This window comes from Perognathus longimembris, chromosome 8 (genome assembly GCF_023159225.1).
Source record: "Perognathus longimembris pacificus isolate PPM17 chromosome 8, ASM2315922v1, whole genome shotgun sequence".
In the NCBI taxonomy this organism is placed as follows: Eukaryota; Metazoa; Chordata; class Mammalia; order Rodentia; family Heteromyidae; genus Perognathus; species Perognathus longimembris.
In genome coordinates this window covers 17,961,810-17,982,505 of record NC_063168.1, presented here as the reverse complement: position 1 = coordinate 17,982,505, position 20,696 = coordinate 17,961,810, and the positions used below count along the sequence as shown (strand labels likewise).

The 20,696-nt window shown below is 39.3% G+C and overlaps 1 protein-coding gene across 1 annotated transcript in view; it reads left to right on the top strand.

Moving 5' to 3' along the window:
* Positions 1–20,696, top strand: part of Ctnna2 (catenin alpha 2) — a 1,054,352-nt gene that overhangs the window by 303,714 nt on the left and 729,942 nt on the right. The window contains exon 4 of the mRNA XM_048352594.1: positions 12,057–12,223. Within this exon, the coding sequence (XP_048208551.1) occupies positions 12,057–12,223 (167 nt within the window). The remainder of the gene's footprint in view (positions 1–12,056; positions 12,224–20,696) is intronic.

Genomic DNA, 20,696 nt, shown 5'->3' with positions numbered 1-20,696 from the left:
AAGGAAGGAAGGAAGGAAGGAAGGAAGGAAGGAAGAAAGGAAGAAAGGAAGAAATTACCTCAAATCTAGCTTGTTCTTTGTTGTCAGGCCATTTGCTTTACACATATATATAATATACAATTATATAATATATAATTATATATTCATTATAAATATTATACTATATATTTGTGTATATATATGTATATATATATATATATATCTTACTTGTGCCTTTTTTCCCAAGAGATATACCAATGTGGATGTTGATGCTGTATCTTCTTTAATCCTCTTTCCATAAAATCTAGAATGTTGGTGACATATCCCCCCACCCTCCTAACCATTTGGTAAAGAGGATGTGTAGCTGTAATTACATATAAGAAAATATTCCATTCTGATGAATGGAAAATCAGTAGCTGGTCAGGAGTTAAAGGTAAAGTCTGTGGCATTTTAAGCCTAGAATCTGATAATTCTAGTCTTGTTTGCCTGCAAACTTACGACACAAAGTAAGGATATTTTCCAATTGCATTTTAGAATACAATTTAATTAAGCTTCAGTTTCATAGCACTGTTGGAAATGGTTGTGATACCCAATGACTTGGGACTTTTTTTGTTTTTTGTTTTTAATTTTGAAATATGTGTTTGAATTTTCTATTCTTAATCAGCTTTTCTCATTATAAGAACGGTTCTTGTGTTCAGTTTAGCCAAAGATACTCTAGAAAAAGTTTGCTTGGCTTGTTATTTGATTATGTAGCAATTTCAAGCCTAGTTTATTAGCTACTTTATAAGAATGCGCTTTTTGTCCTCCTCATTTACTTTTTTTTGCATTTATATTTTAGTGGATATGAAATCCATGATGCAAGTATTCTTGGGTTTTACTAATGACAGATTTAAGATACTGCATTACCTTACAAATGTCATGACACAAGTACAATGCCAAGACATCTACATTGGTGTAACAAAAGCCACTTGAGGTATATGAAGTAACTTGGAGAAAATCAGTTGTCCATTTGTCGAACTACATTAAAAAAACTGTATTCAAAGTATAGTAAACACAGATGCACAACTGAACAAGTAAAAAACTCAGTCAGAACCAGCTTCTGCTGTCCAGTGAGCCTCCTAAACTTGAACAAGTCATAGAAGATCCTGAGAGTTCTAGGATAGAGAAGTGGAAACATATCTCATGTCTCAAATATATTTAAGATAACTTAGGCCTTAAAATAGCTCAGTGTGATTTAGGATTACCTTATTTTCAAAACATCCTGGAAATCAATGTTTTTCCCTCCAAAGCAGATGAAAAATACCTTCCTTACTTACAACATTCATTAGTTCAAAGGACAGTGTAGAAGCATGTCCATCACTGGTTTGTACAATACATTTGTAGGTACATAAGATCTGAAAACTAAGGGTCATTTCTTTTGTAATATAGATGCAGTGTTAGTGCCTAGGATATGGCTGATTAAAGATCATGTTGGCATTTCCTTCTCTTGGAAGGACATTAAAATGTATCTGTGAAGATCTACCCTATTGAAAGGAGATTTGTGGGGGGTGGGGTGGGTTAAGGACAGATTATCAAAGACCCACTCACCAAAAAAAAAACAAACAAAAAAAGAAACAATAGTATTTAAGGCTATCTCCAATTAGAATAGTCTCCAGGGAAGAGAAAAGGGCTTTCTCTCCTAAAAGGCCAGACCTGGATTTTACATCTTCTGGAATTTAGGCTGCATCATGCTTTCCAAGGCTTTCTTAAATGCTAGGATTTCAACATTAATCCACCTTCTTACTTGGCAGTCTCTTATACTGCATCTTAATCAGGGCAAGGAAACTCAAGGTGTCCTCTGCATTTGCATGTTGAGATTACTGCCTGCCTTTTCCAGTCAGAGTTAGATGCTAACCTTTGTCGTGATTTTGTTGCCTCTGTTTGCCCAATGTAATACACGTTGTAGCATGGTTTCTTGACTTCTTCATCGTACTATAAGCTTTTGGTCACATTTCAACTGCTGACTACTATATCAGGCTCTTGACTTTTCAGTGATGTTGATTTTTGTCATGTTTGTGAGGAAACTAGAGATACTAATCAATAGAAACATTTATTGACTTAAGATTAGAAATATGTCAGTGTCACACTGTGCATAAGGAGACTTGCCGTAAATCATAGGAATATTGAAATTTAGGATTTATTCAGAAGTGAATTTATTGGAGGCTTTATAAACTCAAACAAGCTTTGAAAACCTATTTGACCTGGTGTATTGCAGAAATAAATTTGTTGTACAATGAAATTTACATATTTATCATTCCCGTTTATGTTTACTTTTGAAAATACAAGGTGAAATTTGTTTCACTAATGAGCCTCTAAACTCTATGTTTTCTTACTCTTAATACATCACTACTTAACATTTCTAAGGGTTTCTTTTTTATAGTTTTCTTTTACATTCCAGCCAAAGACACTAATCACCTTTCTGTGGAATGTGGCCACTGCTGTATTGAACAGGTCTTGCAAAAGCCTCATTTGTGAAGTATGCCATATTAAAGCTTGATAATTTTTTCTGGCTAAAACAGTATAACCTTCTTCTCCCACCCCAGGAAAAGGCTACAGCTGAAATAATTAAAATCCATATGCTTAATGATCTGTGCCTTCTGCAAGGTGGTGCATTGCTGTCTCTAACGATGTTTAATAGCTCATAACATTCAATACACTTAATCATCAGTTACTGACATTTGTTGTACTTTTGCATACAGAACATATCTCAAGAGGGGGGAAATTGCCTTGAAACGGACTCAATTACCAATCCTTGGTAAAGAATACTGGCCCTCACCAAATGAGGACACACATTTGTCTTTGGAGCTGCTGGCACCACTGAAGCAAGACTGTGACAAGGCCATTTGGTGGCACTGGAATTGTTAGTTGAGACAGTGTTGAGTGACTGGAGTCCCACTGTGCTTATAGCCACTGTGAGATTGTGACCAGAGCCATTGGTTAGGATGTCAGGAGACCAAAAGTCTGGGCCCACTGGCTACCTGAACTCCAACAGGTCGCTCTCTACTTGGGCTTTGTGTCTGTTTAAAATGAGAATGAGGAGGATCCAAGGGAAACATAAATTATCTAGTCTTAGTCATTTCAAGACTGTCCCAACAGACTTCTCACATCTTGTACCTAATGTCTCATTTTCTCAGAGAGTATCTTGATAAAATGAAAGCTGTCAGAGTCCAGTTTCTTTGTTAAATGACACAGCAAGGGAGGGTGCTGTCATTTTACAATAGGAACCTGTGTTGGATGCGTCATGTGTTATCACTCTATGCCTTAAGAAAGATCAGAGGAAGTTTCTTCTGCGTACCACTTAGTGAAGCCAAAGATTGTCTTTATTTTCAGTGGCAGGACCTGAACTGTGCCCAGACTGTTGTAGGTGGTTAGTACATAAGGAGTTCCCATGACACATCTTATTTTTTTTTTGAATAATTGGCTCGAAAATATACAGGTATTCAGGATTCCTCAGCCTTGAAGAAAGATGATGATTGTGTTCATTGACCTTTTCATAGATTTCAGTCACAGCCTACTTGCCATGGAGGGCCTATGTTGATCTCCACCACTGTTGATTGTTTCCAAAACTGTTTTCAGACATCTTCCCTGTGGTGGCTTTGGCCCATGAGAGAGGCATCGCTGCTTTCTCTAGCACTTCCTTTGTTCAAATGTCACAGCTTTCCTGCTACTTTCTGAACTCAGGAAGCCAATTTTAGAAAATAAATTCAAAAAAGAAAGAAAGAAAAAGAGGGAGGGAGGGAGGGAGGGAGGGAGGGAGGGAGGGAAGGAAGGAAGGAAGGAAGGAAGGAAGGAAGGAAGGAAGGAAGGAAGGAAGGAAGGAAGGAAGGAAGGAAGGAAGGAAGGAAGGAAGGGAGGGAGGAAGGAAGGAAAAACATCAATTATTACACTGTGAAGTCTAGAGCATTTAGTTTCACTTATCATTTCTCCTAGCTTCAGTTGAAATTTATGATGGATGAAAGTGGACAGTAAAAAGCAAGCTTTGCCCTCCCTCTTCCTAATGATATTGATTTAATGAACAAAGTTGCCTAGTCCAAGATATGCTAGGAGCAAAGAGGTGATGGTTATATTGATGGTTTCTGCACTGGCCAAAGTTAAAGGACAGGAAAAGTAAGGAAGACTCAAATGTACACAGGCATTTACACTGAAAAGTTCTCACCATTTATACTTGAGAAAAACTGAAGAGAGAAAAGGAAGATATTTGACCAAAGTATCGTGTGTTGGTTTGGCACTGTTGCGGTTTGAACTACAACCACACGCTTGTTAGGCAGAAGCTTTAGCACTTGAATCATACAGCAGCTTGTTTTGCTGTTGTTATTTTGGTTTTGGGGTTGTTGTTTTTTTGGACATGATCTTGCATTTTATTTTGTGAGGATGAATAAGCAGCTGTGGATTGTGACTTTTTGGCTGGGGACTAAAATCAAACAGTCCCTAGGGAGCATAGGTTGATCCTAGGTACAGAGTAGCCATTCTTTAGATAGGGAAGAAGTCAACCCTATTCACCCTCATTGTAGCCCAAACCCCAGGACCACCTCCATCATGTCCCAGCTAGTCATGCTTGTCCGGCTCAGGTAAGGGCCTGCGTCCTGTTTGCAGCTGGAAAACCTCAACTGTCTAGAAAGGGAAACTCAAAGAATTGTCTGGGCTGTTGGTTTATATGGGGTCCTCCTAACATTTTTGTCTACTTTGGACTTGACCCTTAAGTCTCTTGATCTCTGTATCTGAGTAGCTGACATTATAAGCAAATACTACCATGCATGGCCCTAGAACTTGGTATATTTTGAGTTGTTCAAAAGATAACAGTTTTTTGTTTCTTTGCTGGTTTAACATTCTGCCTCTACTGGGTCTTGATGTCAAGGCCTCACCTTTTTGCTCAGATTTCTTGATTACACTGGAGTTCTTCACCTTGAACCATATCTCCAACCTGCCTTTTTTGTTACTTAATTGGAAGTGGTGTCTCCATAGACTTTTCTGACCAGGCTGGATTCATGCCAGTCTCCTAGAACTCAGCTTCTTAAGTAGCTAAAATTACAGGTGTGAGCCATTAGTCTTCAGTTTATGACAATAGTTCTTGTGTCAATCAAGAACATGACATGGGGGGGCTGGGAGTATGGCCTAGTGGCAAGAATGCTTGCCTCGTATACATGAAGTGCTGGGTTCGATTCCTCAGCACCACATGTATAGAAAACAGCCAGAAGTGGCGCTGTGGCTCAAGAGGCAAAGTGCTAGCCTTGAGCAAAAAGAAGCCAGGGACAGTGCTCAGACCCTGGGTTCAGACCCCTGAGTTCAAGCCCCAGGACTGGCAAAAAAAAAAAAAGCCTTATGTATGAAACTGTAACCCCTCTGTACATCACTCTGACAATAAATAAATTTTTTTAAAAAAAAGAACATGATATGATTATTTCAAATCGAAACTAGAGAAGATAACGGGATCCTAAAATGAAAAGAATCTTGAGTAAGCTTGCAGTAAGTAACTTTTGTGGGTAGGAATATTCCAGCGGAGGATATTTCTGTGCTTGCTCATGTACTTAGTTCAGAGGTCCTAAATCAACACTTGCTCTGTTGGCGCTTTCAGTACATCAACCAACTCTCCATATCTCACTTCAAAGGAGAACTCACTTCCCTCCAAAACAGGAACAAAAGGCAGGTATCAGCTGGTCAAATCCCCCATGGGCCAAGCATTATGGGGCAGGGTGATATTAGGAATTCCCCCACCCCCATATCCACTAATAAGCTAGTCATAGTAATGCATTCTGTTATCCTAGTCATGGAAGGGGCATAGGTAAGAGGATCATAGTCGGAATCCCAGCCTTTGAAAAAGCTACAGGACCCTACTTGAAAAACAACCTAAGATAAAAAGAGCTAAGAGTGTGGCTTGAGTTCCAAAGCACTTGTCTAACACATATAAAGCTGTGAACTCAAACTTAAATACTGGAAAAAAGCCCCACAAAACAAAACAGTGGAATCCCTGTGCTAACACTGCAGCTTCTATACTATTCTCTACCAGAGCCATTCACTTACCATTGCAATTTGCTCTAGGTCAAATGAAAATTGTTTCCCACTGAGGTTAGAAAATTAGCTGACCAGGAAAGTAACTGGCTTTCAAGTATCTTATTGCCTCACTCACTTTAGAAAGCAATCAAAATGATAAAATATTCAGAAGTTGGGCACTGTGTGTTCAGATTGACATTTTCTAGTTTTTATATCCCTTCTTTCCCTGGCCCTACAAGTACATGGTTCTAATAGGATGCACATTTAGAATCAGAACTTGTCCAGAATCACATGTAGTTTTTGTAAGATTATTTGTCTCATGATCTTTGAAGATTTGTGCCTCTAGGAAAACATGTGAAGTGTTGCACAGGATATCATGGCTAGGAAGATACAGCTCTGAGACCTTTTTCTATCATCTTCTCTAGGAATTCCACAATAGAGATTGAAATATAACATGCAATAATTGTTCATGTTTGATGTACTTAGACCAAGAAAAATATATGGCTATGGGTATGACATGTGAAAATTATTGGTTAAAAAAATAGACATAGGGAACTTTTCTGAAGAATTCTCATCAGAAGATACTGTTGTCCTTAGTAGTTAGAAGTGAGGATGGTGTTTCGGTTCATTTGACTTGTCTATGTTTTCCCATTTCACAAGAATCATATATTTATTTTTATAAGGAAAAGTTGAGTTTATATATTACCAGTTACAGGAGGCACATTGAAATTCTATTATATGCTATAATCCATTCTTCTGGTTGTTTCACTGCCTCTGCTTTGTGGCTTCACTATTTTTAGCTTCCCGGCCCCCATCATTGGATTGCAGCAGACAAGTCCTCTGCCTGCCATTGCCGACAGAGTACAAAGGAAAGAGAAGTTGAAACTGGTTCAGCTGGGAAAACTAGAGGACCAGCAGCTAATCCAGCTGCCCACAATTTCCCCCTGCACTGTTTAACCTGAGTTTCACCCTATCTTTCCCTTATTTCTCATGGTTTTCCAAACAGTTTGTATGATAGCTGGCTACAGTTTTCTGACCTTGCATTCAGGCCCATTTTCAATGGTTGAGCTTCATGGGGCCATGGCCTCTAAGACAGCTTATGATTTTCTTTCTTTTTTTGTCTTTGGCATTCCTGGGGCTTGAACTCAGGACCTGGGCACTGTCCCTGAGCTTCTTCTGTGCTCAAGGCTAACACTCTACTACTTGAACCACAGCACCACTTCCTGATTTTCTTATATGATTTTCCTAAGACTTTCTTCTGTCTGCAGCATTCCACATTCCAGAAGATACTCACCAGCTCATACCTAGTAATGTCTACCATCGCAGTGCCACCAGGGTAGCCCAGGACTCAGAACAAAACAGACTCAAAAACTAAACACCATTTTCTTTTTCACACATATGCCTTAAAATAATGCATATTTTTAATTAGACAGATGTTATATTGTTTTTAAGTAAGACCTTTATGAAGGAGGAGGAGGAGGAGGAGGAGGAGGAGGAGGAGGAGGAGGAGGAGGAGGAGGAGGAGGAGGAGGAGGAGGAGGAGGAGGAGGAGGAGGAGGAGGAGGAGGAGGAGGAGGAGGAGGAGGAGGAGGAGGAGGAGGAGGAGGAGGAGGAGGAGGAGGAGGAGGATAGCTGACAAAATTAAGAAAAATAAAGGCTGCGTTGGGAGACATAGCTGACAATATTGAAAGAGTTGACATTAACCAAGATACACTGTATTCATAAAATGCTTTGTTGCATGGCAACTCCTTTGTACAGCTACTTAAAGATAATAAAATATTTATAGAAGGCAAGCAATAATTATGAGTGGAATCATCAAGTAAAATTCATTTCCAAATCTGTAATGAATTCACCATTTTTCTTAATCTGGCTTAAGGTACTAATGAATATGATAGTATAGTGATAATAAAGATTCAGCCCCTGTAATGGAGGATGCATTAGGGTGACTGATTTGAATGTAGTCTATCAGTTTCCACTGATATTGGAGTTTGTGAGGTAGTTAATTCTGTTTTCACCCCCATTTTTACATTTGAGGAGAGTAAGACTTGGAAGTTGAATAAACAAGCATCAAGCTCCTGAAATAGTTGGAATCAAGATTCTAAATACAGTCCAATGTAACTGTAAATGTTTGCTCTTTTTTTTTAACCGAGATGAGTATGTAAAGCTTTTAGAACAATACTCACATGACGAGCATTTTTATGAAAGAACTACAGAATATTATTTGCTGGGTCTCTCTTGTCACTATTTAAGTTATGTAATATTGTTTTTCTTTCCAGCAGGTGGTGGCAGCTTGAGGCGATCAAAGACTTTACCTAGAAACTTGGTTCTAAGTTAGCTGTGAAATCAAATAAATGAGAGTGAATGCATAGGTTGAACCAAGCAGACCCCTGCTATCATCTTTCCAGCACTTCATCCCTCTCTTTCACATACCTTCCTCTACTCAGCTAATTATTTCTATCTTGCAGAATAAAAGCGTTTGCTGAGAAAATAGCTCATTTTGTACTGATGAACTTAGTTTATCATTTTGGAATATAGATTTCCATTTAACTCAGTAAGCCTAAAACTGCAGGGACATAAGACACATTAAAGTTACAGCTGATTTTTGATTGCCTTTCCTTTGGAATCCTTAACAACATGAAATCATTTGTATGTGTTTCAGATGAGCTTTTAGTTTTAATTTAAAATGAGTGAAATTACTTTCTATTTATCTTAAAATGATCTCAGAATTTAGCCTGAGTTTTCTGCTTGTAAATTCTTCTCTCTCCTTGTCTCTCTCCTTCTCCCTCTCCTTCTCTGTTCTCTTCTACCTCCCTCTCTCTCTCCTTCCCTCCATTTTCCACCCTTTCCCTCCCTTGCCATCTTTCCTCTCCCTTTCCATTTTTATTTTTCTCTTTATGCTCTCACTGTATCTCTTTCTCCCTCTCTCATGGATAGCTACTGGAATGCATATGTACTGGAGTACTTACTCTGGGCCCCAGTTGCGCACCTCCACCTAAGAATTCTGTACTTGTCACCAAATGGTCAGCATGTGGAAAAAGCACTGTCATCCTGACCCTCTATGTGCAAGTCTGTGCTAGAAACCCCAAAGAAACCAAAGTCCATAAAAGTGAAAGTTAAGATTTAGGGAATCTAATGGTTTAATTCTGATGTTCTGCTGATCAGGGGGGGAAAAATCTTTCACTGTAGGATTATCAAGGCCCACAAAGGAAAAGGAAGAGGAGGAGCTACCTTCTCACTGCTTTTTGTTTTGCAAAGCATGGTTTTGGAGAAGAAGAAACATTTATGTATAAAATATAGTGAGAATCACATTTAAATATTTCATTTCTGATTATGGTTGAAATACAAAAAAAATAGTGCTAGTGCATTAACTTAATCACTAGTAGATGGAAAGAGTTCTTCGTTTGAGTGATTCTTTTTCAGTGCTTGATTAGGTTGCATTTTCACCTTACAGAATCCTGGTGAGATATTCATTCTGCTGAGAGGCGAAGTAATTGGTGAAACTCTGAGGGTTGAATTTATATCAGCTTATAAGCACATTATAAAATGGCCAACTCTTTGGAATAAAAAAGTTTGGAGTATGAAAATAAAAAGAAACCCCATTTTGTGATGTTTTAGACATTCCATGATGGATGGGATGAACTTAGATGCACTTCCTGGGGTCCTGTGTTTTCTTGGAGTAACCCTGTCCTGTTCCCTCTTACTCAAGATAAGATTCACTCAATTTAGCATGCAGCATTTGCGCTCACAGCTCCTAGTTTGCTGTGCACAGCTCACATCCCTTTCCCCGACTAACTGGGTCTGTTCCCAGCAGCTTATCAACCTAACAACACTGCCTAGGAATTTGTCTAGCATTACTTGTGATCCTCTCAGTAGGTCACTGGATTTGCCTCAGTATATAATGTTCTTTCTGATCTCACTGAAAAGAGAAATATCTCATGGCAGCACATGCATGTAAATCTGTGGTTCGATGTCAGCCCAGGCAGAAAAGTCTGGAACTCTTATATCCAATGAACCATGAAAAAGCAGAAGGTGGAGTTATAGCTCCGGTGGTAGAGCCCTAGACTTCAGGGAGAAAAGAACTAAAACAAAAACAAGCAAACAAAAAACTAAGACACCCAGGCTCTGAAAGAGAAATCAACTATCTTTCTTTTCTCCACTACAGATATTTGCCACTGGTGTCTTATTTGAAGGAAGGGAGAGAAGGGGAGTAGAAAACATTAAATAGATTGAAGAAGGCTGTGACACTTGGGTTGTATCTCTATCTCCTAAGAGAAGCCTCTACTTTAAACTTTATTCACACCTCTTGAAAATTCACTATTATGCCAACATAAAATGAATTTTTCACTCATTTCAAATTTGGCTATATATCAACCCTTTTGTTGGTACCAGTGCATAAAATTTAGGCTTGATGGACAATATAATAAGCTCAGTGCAGATAAGAGCCTCTTTTAGAAATCAGCATGATATGGTTTCCTGTATACTCACATGCTTCAAGTATAAAAAGTATTGCCATAAGGGTTTAAATAACTATAACAATGAGTGAATGGCATTATGTTCTCTTCTGCCTGTAATGTAATAAGATGTGTTGTGCATCTGTGTGTTTTCTCTTTTTCCTTTGTGTCTCAGAGTAAATTACAGATTTCTCAGAGCTATCATTGAATTTCTTTAACAAGTGAGGTTTTGTTTGACAGGTGAGGTGTAATCATTTGTAATAAAAATATTGAACAAATTGTTTTGCCCCAATTTAATAATCTATCAAATTAACTCAACTCTTCAAATTTTTTGAAAGCTTTTTTTAATCCTTGTATAACTCTGCTGAGATGAAGCTGCCTTCTTGCTTGCTTCTAGTCCTCCCTACCCCAGTGAATATCTCCCATAGATACAATAAGAGCAGCATTTGAGTTAATTATTTCCCCTTGTTTCCCAGTCCTCCGAACTCTTTGTACAAATAGTGAACATGACTCCAGTATTGTTACATAGTATCAATTCCATCTTGTCTTTTGTCTCCACATCTAATCAATCCACCAAAATCTGTGTCCATGTCTAAAAGACCTTTTTGCTCCCCACTTCTCCTCTGAATCAGGATTCTATTGATTTTCCTAGTCCAGGCCCTTTTCAGGGCTCTCCAGACTACAACCATATCTGCCCTGCTAACTCATTTCTTAGTCGCAGTTGGGCCCCTCCTGAGGTGTAATTTATAGAAGGTGGTAAAAATACACTTCCAATAGCCAAGTCTATTCATGTCACTTCTTGCCCGAGGTTCTTTTGATGGTGTTCTAGGCTCTACCACCTCTCTCTCAAGCCACTTTGTCACACATCCATCCATGAAGCTGCAGACCCTGTCTTTAGATCCTGACAGTGCTCATCTGCCCCACTTTCATCCCCATCACTGCACTCCTTATAGGAAGCGCACCCTTCCTTCATCACAGCCCACGGACACTACTTCCCTACTAGTCTCACCTTGAAAGTGCAAATCAGTACTTTCTCCCCAGGACTTCTTAACCATATGTCTGTTTTGATACTTAGTCACTGTCTTCTGAAAGGATTATCAAGGATAATCCCCAAGGAGCAACCAAGGGCTGCAAGACTGGACCTTGGGTTCCTGTATACTCTTGTCTTAGCTCAATTAAAAGTATGGTGTTAAGGACGCCATTGACTCAGTAGCTGTCCTCACTGAGCAATAAACTCCGTCTCTGGGATATCAGTAACCAGAACTAGTTGCCTGGTAACCAGTATTGTTTTCAAGAGAGACGAAGTGACGATGGTTAAATTCCGGGCAAGTTCTTAGCTACCACACAACTTGAATATACTGTCTTCATGATTGAGGTTAAAAGCATGATTTTACTCCTTAGCTTTGTTCCCAGCACTTCTCCATGTGTACAGGTATGCTTGACTTGAAAGGCATTCTGCTGGTTTTGGGCAGAGAGAGAAGTGCCAGCTGCTCACCCAAGTTTGCAATAAGAGCAACAACCCTGCATTCTCATATCTTCTGCATTTCCACTTGCTCAGCCTCCGGTCCACCCACCTGCCTCTTCATGTTTGTCTTCCAGGTGATACCATGCGGATCGCCTCTTCTGAGTTTGCTGATGACCCTTGCTCCTCAGTGAAGCGGGGCACCATGGTGCGAGCTGCCCGGGCACTGCTGTCTGCTGTCACACGCTTGCTCATCCTGGCAGACATGGCCGATGTCATGAGACTGTTATCTCACCTGAAAATTGTACGTACACAAAAGACAGCCAAATTTGCTTTATGTGAGTGGCACTCTTGGCCAGCTCTGAATGATTCTGGAAAATGTTTCTCTGTCTCCTTACTCATCTACATAGTGCAATACCAAGACTTTCAAGATGTATATATATATATGAATATGTATACACACATATGTATACACACACATATACATATATATATACATTTATGTACACACATATATTCATATACATACACACACATTCAATAGTAGATGCAGATATTGATCTAAGACTTATTTAGATCAAAGCACAATGTTTGGATCAATCCTTACTTTCTGGAATAAATGACACAGCATTCTTCTAGGCTGAAATCTAGATTTAACCCATCTGCTTTCAGCCTCTTGAGATTCACAGCTATGTCGGTTCATATGCTACTTCAGTGTAGAGACAGCTCTTCTGGGTAGCTGGCCAAGTGTCTGCTTATGCCAACCTTAGTATGGATTATGCATTGAACACTGTGTTAGCTCATATATATATATATATATGTGTGTGTGTGTATACACACATATATATGTATACACACACATACACACACATTTTTAACCTGTCTTAGCAAAAAAAATATTTATGGTCCACAATTTCCAGATCACTTGTATTGCAGCAAACCTGGTATCTAATATCCCTGGATTGAGTCTGTCTGTCTTCAATGAAAAGACCTTAGCTTGAGCTGGGTGGCCATAAAGTAAGTTATAGCACTTCACAGTTTCCAGAAAATTCCCTGAGGAGCTTAGGAACCCAAAGCAAAACTTACCCAAGTAGGATTTTCTTTCCCGAAGAAAAAGCCCTCAAATAAACTGCAGGAGATGAACAATTCAATGAGAAACTACTTGTTTCAGAAAGTTTGGGGAGGCCACAGAGCATTATGATTAATTGGATTCATCTCTGGATTGGGACCAATTGGGTTTTGATCTGTTGCAGTCCCCTTACCAACTGGGTTGGCATCACCATGATGTTCTTACATCTCAGCTATGTCACCTGTTCAGATGGGGTCAATGACAGCTCAGGCCTTTGAAGGTTGAGTGAGGGAAATTCCTAGGAATACTTAGCACAGAATCTAATGTGAAATGAGTGTTTGGTAGTAAAGGGCTCCTTATAGACTGTGTGACCCATGCATCTGTCTGCAGGCTACAGTGCCAGTGGTCCCTCCTCCAGGCACCTTTGTTTATGCAATTTTTATGGCACAGCTAACTTTATTCACAAGAATGCTGGAGGAAAGCTATTGCCATTTTTACCTTGATAGCATGTTCCATCTTCCAAGACTATATTCTCACAAAAATCTTTCCAAAGAGAGTCTTCCTTTACCCTCCTATGGGGACAATAGAATTGAACCTAAAGAAATTAACCCTAAATTTCAAATGTTTGTCTAGGCTATGGTAAACTTGTTCAGCCACCACTAGGAAGTGATGACAGGGTAAATAGCCTTCCTAAATTACCCACATAATGAAAATTCTCTTCAAGTCTGAGCCTGTGATACCATAGTGGCACCATTTGCTTTGCATCCGGCCTCTCTGCCCATCTCTTTGACTGGTGCTGTCAACTGATAATACAGTTTCAACCTGTTGTAATGTAAAGTCAATTGCATTTTCTTCTCCACACTACAGATTAAGGGAAGTTAGAAAAAAATAATTTAGTGCAAAATCACACAAAGGTCAACCCAGCAATATTAAGTACTCCTGTCAGACTGTCAGTTGTAAAATTAAAAATGAATGTAGACTAAATAGCACATTTGTTCTACTTAGACCTCAGCTGCTGTCTTAAGTAGTATTGGTGGAATATTGGCCTCTTGTGGACTCATGGGGGAACTACAGCTGTTGGTGCCATCACTGAATCAGCCAGGTTGTGGCTTGAATCACTTTTTGAAATAAGTCCTGGCCTAGGGTCATACTTACTGAGATAGGTCCTAGGGTTCATGTGATTGTACCACCCCTCAAAAATACAATGAGTTGGGCTGGGAATATGGCCTAGTGGTAGAGTGCTCACCTTGTATACATGAAGCCCTGGGCTGGATTCCTCAGCACCACATATATAGAGAAAAGCTGGAAGTGGAGTAGAGTGCTAGCCTTGAGCAAAAAGATGCCAGGGACAGTGCTCAGGCCCTGAGTCCTAGGCCCAGGACTGGCAACAACAACAACAACAAAAAAAACACACAAATAAAAATGCAATGAGTCATCAAAATGATTATAATGATTTTAAATGAACAAGCTTATAATTTTGCCCAGCAATGTGTTAGTTCTTTGCTGTAGAAATAGTACAGTCCCCCCACAAAATATTACAAGCATCTATTCACTTTTTAAAGTTAGGATGAAAGACACGACCATTTACCTCTAAACACTGTGATGCAATAGGTTAGAAACTAACATCTACATTTTTACCACGGTCATTTTGTTTATATGATTTCTTATAAGAGCAAATTTGAAATTCCAATTTTCTGTTAGTTTGGATGAACAAAAAGTCTCTACATTAAATCCCACAGCTTCTTTTTCTGTGACTGGTACTTAACCACTTTGCCTTTAAGACTTACATATAGGATATTAGTATTCATCTTTTACACCAGATGCCAAGTTTGGGAGTGTTCTTTTCAGATATTGATTTTTCTTATATATTTGTAACTTACAGAAAGATAGAAGGAATTACCTTCTTATTGATACTTAGGTTTGTGTTACTTCATTAATCTTTCACCAAACAGATGAAAGAAAGTCAATATATATTTTTTCTAATACCTATCATCATTCTCTTCCCTGAATCCAAATGTGTAATTGCTGGCAAATCAAGTCATTGTGAACAGATGCTATTTAGACTCTAAAACTTCTGCAGATTTTATGTGTTTTGGCAGTGTATAGCTCTTTGTATTCTACTGCTTTGCACTTATATTTGGAAACAAATTTGTATGTCCTCCCGGGAACTAATGTAATTTGCAGGTGTTTTAGTTGCATGTACTAAGCTACCCCCATCATACAAGTATTTTATATGCCTTAACATTGAAGGAAGTTTTAGTAGATTGTATTAAAGATTTATAGGACTGATCATAAAAATATTTTGCTGTTGCCTTTCCAGATTCAAGAGGAGAGTGAGGAGACATTGGGTCAAACATTGTTCCAATCTCCAGTTAGTGATATCTGATGCTTCTTAGCAAAGCTACACCAATGATTTGTATGTTAGGCACTATTAAAATACGGAATTTTGACCAGTTTTATTACTGAGGTTCCTTAAGCAGACACTTGTTTCACCTTGCAATCAGTTGACATTGTCAGCGTGTTAAGTTGATTCATGGCACTTCATAATTTTAAAGGAATCCTTCATTTCAATCAGTAGCGCTAAAGAGGGTTATTTATTTTCCCTAGGCTCTGAATTAATGTAATCAGATTATATTGTCAATTATTTGCATGAGTGATAGTATTACACATAAACTCATCTAGACATGTGTATGTTAGAGAAAACAATCACATTTTTTCAATTCTCAGGTTAGGTACTAAAATAATAATGCACTTGATGATGGGGGAATTTCTCCCCCCAAAATGGAATGATAATAATGAAAAAAATAGGTAAACACTCAGCCGATTTCTTGGGAAAGTCATATTTTCTTAATCACTACTAGAAGCTGAATATAATTCTGTGTTGTTTGAGGCCAGTAATGGGACAGGGCAATCTAATATTACATATACTTTGTGATTTTTTTCATCAAAAAGTCGAACACAGCCTCATAATTCATTATTTCTCAGTAGTCTGCCTCTTAGTCTTGAAGCTCTTGTCTCTGATTTCAAATATAGAAAATATGACTTAGTTTCTTAGCATAACTTTTCTTCTAGAACTATCTTGGCATTGCCTTCATGCCAACTACATTGTTCATAATTTACCTATTTAGTTCTTTATCCAGGAATAATTACTGCTCACTCACCATATAAAGAGTACTATGTTAATATACAGAACTTCAAAACTGACTCAGCTCCTGCTTTGAGACGCATACATGCCAGCCCGGGAATCATCAAGTGTGTCCTGACACTGAAAAATTCTGCATATCGCTATAGTCACACCCTGAAGAAAAATATTATTAAGACACTTTTTTTCTGTAAATAACAGAAAATCTAACTCAACATGGACTTTTGGAAAGTCAATAAGTTGACTCACTAAACAAAGAGTCTTACAGTTAAAGTGTCAGGTAAATTCAGATCAAGGCTAAGCCTGTGATGAGTACTAAGTTTCTGTGCTCTTTCTCTCAGTGAGGGCTCTGTTCTCTGTGCACTCCTTTTATTCTAGTCTCAAAGTGGTTTCCAACCATCACAAGGTTCCATTTTTCTAATGCAAAGATGATGGGAAAGAAGAAATTCTCTTCGCTGACTGTTCAGACTAACATTCCACCCTACTTGGTTGGCCCACCAATGAGAGGCAGATTGTAATTATTTAGAGAAGGACATGGAACAAGCTTATAGCTTCATTTGCCGAAGACTCCTACTAGTAATGAACCACAGGCTAAAATGAACTCCATGAAATTGTACTGTTGAGCACTTCAGGATAATATGTGATATGGCTAGGAAGGTTTGGCCTTAAGGTTTGGATTGGTTGAACTAAATGTGGTTTGCCTTTCCCTGAATCCATCACTGTCCCCAAATTCAACCATCAACGCTTGATCATAAAAACTAATTAAAAAGAATTGATTCCATCAAAAGAGTTGAGGGATGTAGATGTTTCTGCCTGATAATGATAGCAAAACCACTGTATAATCTGGACTGAGAACTAGAGTATACAGGAAAGCATTCTTAATCTAATCATAATAGCAGAGGAGATTAACAATGGATTACCTAATAAAAAGTACAGACGAGTCTAAAGAATGTTCAAATAGCACATAGGACAATGGCACCCAATCCCTAGAAAGAACTCATGCACCAGCACTGGGTGCCACATGTGGCTCTGGGATTCTCTACTGTGCAGAAATCACTGAGGTGCCACACAAACAAGTGAATCTTTTCAGAAATTGGCCCCTTTAGACACTAAAGAAAGATGCTCACAGACTGGTGTCTGATGTTATGGGGTGTGAGGGAGGGGATTCCCTCTCCCTCCAAGAGTTCACCACCTAGGGACAGTCTCAAGCAAAAAGATGAATTTATTGGGGAAGTTCCAGATGGACCAGTCCCAGATTTCAGAAAAAGAAAACATATAACCCAAAAAGGACAGAGACTTACTTCTGGGAGATTTCTAAGTAACTCCTGCAGCCCACACATACTTTTAACACTATCAGGAAACAGGGCAGAGAGGGAGGAAAGAACAAAAATGATACCAACAAACCAAATTCAGCTCTGATGGAGAGCTGAATTGGGACACCCATGGGTATGAGCCAGGAGACAGGACCCAAGACGCGAACATGGAGACATGTGATATGGTGTAATGGCTCCTGAGCTGGCCTGACCCTAAAGAGGTCAGGTCAGGGGGCTGGGTCACAGGAAACTCCCAGTCCCACACATTTGACTGACAGGTTCAGTAACCTATAGGCCATGTGCCCACCCTTGTAACACCCATTACCTGGGGATGGGACTTCCCTTCTTGTAAGAATCCAGGCACACCCATCAAGACAAGATGCTAGAATAGTACAACTTGCCATGTGGCCAATATGGAGCTGGCCAGATCTGACCTCCATAGTACATCTGAGAGAAAATGCTCACTTGCAAAATTACTCAATGGGGTTATAGGACTGTGCTGACCCACTGGTGTGTGTTGAGGGAGCATGCTAGAATGAGGAAACAAGCCCCACACTCTACTTTCACAACTTAACATTGGGTTGACTCAGAAAGGAATATCACTTCAAGAGCATGGTCCCATATTTGGAGAGCAGGAAGGGTGAGTTTGTTTGTGATCGCTTATGCTAGGAATGAAATGCTCTCGGATCCCCTGAGAGACCAACAGAGACCAAGACCCATGCAAGCAGCAAAAAGGGCATTTATTTCGGGCTAGCTTGGTCCTCCATGCACTCAGTAAATGGTGATGCTAAGAGGCCCTGAGCCTAGGGCATACAGCTGTTTTATACATTCCTTGAGGAAGGCAGGGACTTAGCATACATCATAGCATCTTTTAACAAATAACACACCATGGGAAAATTATAAAATAATTCTAAAGCATGTTTGGCACATTTGGTGGCGGGAAGGAATCTGGAAAGGGTCATTGGTCAGATCAAGGGACCGACGCATTTAAAATTGATTGGTTACACCATAGGGGTGTAGCAAGGGGAATACCTGCACAGCTGCAGGGTTTTAATTAGATACTGGAAACCACACCTGGGTGGGGGAGTTCTGGAGTAACTCCCAAACTTGTTTTTCTTCTCTGCCAGTCACTCTTATGGGTGTTTATGGCTTTTCTGAGAGCTCTCTGTCCCAGGGCATTTTATGGTCTTTACTGGAAAGCTAGGGGTGGGGGGGTAGGGCTTACAGTAAGGTCAGTCAGGTACAGAATGGGGTCTTAGTACAATAGGGAGTTTCCTAAGTCCTTAGCCGCAAAGCGGTTTACAGAAGCAAAATTAGCAGTTAGTAACTACAAAATGGTGGTTACAATTTTTAGTTTCTCAGGAAAGAGTAACATCCTAAAGTAAAATAGGATGTTCTTGCCATTAAGAACAGAGACGTAAGTCAGACACCAAACTTTACCTAGAGAAAGCTTCACAAACCAAGGACAGGACAGATACATGAGGTGATGGAATGAGGAGGCTTGGGTGATTGACACAAAGCGAGGCATTCCAGCTTCCAGGCATTGAGAAGGAAGGATATGGAGAGTTGATTGACAAGTTGGAGAGATTCAATTTGTAGAGGACTTGGGTAACTTGGAAGTAGTTTGTGCTCTTTATGTATTGATTATTTAAACCCATGGAGATGTGTAGATTTTAGTGATATTAAGGAATTAATGACTCAAATGTGAAGGCTGATCAAATGGGGGTAAGGCTTTCTTAATGAGTCTTCATTGTCAAGGAGTTAATCATAGAATCAACCCCAAATACCGACAACTTTATAACACTTTCCTTCCTAGGAAGTTAATGTAGCCCATCCCAACAACTTAAAAGAACTAGGTATGGAGCACACTACTTGAGTCCAAACCCAGGATCCTGCACTTACTTACTTGCTGTGAGACATGTACCAGGTTAAGCAAGTCATTTAGTCTAGCTAGTGTCAGTCACTGTGCTGCAAAGGAAGAATAGAGAAAATACCCAGTTCTCAGACCTGCTTTGAGGAGTTAGATTGGTATAGACTTTCAAAACAATATCTGGTACATCACAAGTACATGATGACTCTGGCTAGTGTCATATTTCTTCTACCCAAATTAAAATTAGCCTTGGAAGCATATCCTAAAATATAACGTTTGTACTTGGTTAAAGTATGCAGTTTTAAGAATCTTGTTTAATCATTTAATCATCCTTGCTTTGTGATGAGATTGTTTCACTTATTTGTAAATGACTAAAGGGAAAATTGAATCAGGACAGTCCATTCATCAAGGAAAGGGAAAATGAAATATCCAGCTTATTTTTTGGAGGCAGAAAGAGGAAGCTTGATAAAGATGAAAACATGGGTGATCAAACAGGAGTGCAGGATGAGGCACAAACAATGGTCAGATGGAAGGTCTCATGTTCATCATTTCCCTTGGCCAGCACTTATTTCCAAGATGAATATTTTTAACTTAGTTGTGAAATCAGATTCTAACAAGGGAGTTATGTATGATTTATTAAGTCGTTTCATCAATGTCATTTAAAATTCAATCAACTATGCCTCCACACAAGGACTCTGGGCAGGGGTCAGTGTGTGCTAACAAAAATCAATGAGTATGTTGACAGTGATCCTCTAGCACAGATGTGTGCCTTACATGAGGGCAGAGAAACCAGATGCGCACTCAGAGCAAGAAGGCAGGGATGTGACTCCTGCCTGGCGGGGAGGGGGGTCATTCTCCTCCTCATGTGTCTTCCTGTCTGCCTGCCTGCCTCTGTGGCTTCATGAATACTTAATGGAAAAAGGAATGATCACACAACCCTTTGAAGTAAGTTAAGTTTCAACCAATAAAACAAAACAAAACAAACAAAAAACAAGCAGAGCCTGGTTCAAAGACTTTACCTCAGACAATTAACACAGCTGTTGGCAGTCTTGCTTAATCCAGGAGTGGAGGTATAGGCTATTTGCAATAAACGCTGAGAAGACCTGGAAGAGGTTGAAGTTATAAGCTATAGAAATAGCATCACCTTTGTGAAAAAACACATTCTAATACCACTTTTGTCTTTTCAAGTCTTTTCGGCTGATCTGTGTCCTGACTCAAAATCGATTTATTTATTTATTTATTTTATTGTCCAAGTAATGTACAGAGGGGTTATAGTTACCATTTCTTATCAAACTTTTTACCTCCTTCATTCTCCTCCCACCTTCCTCCCTCCCTGGTTTCCTCCCCACCGCCCCAGAAGTACCTGACTCAAAATATTAAAGG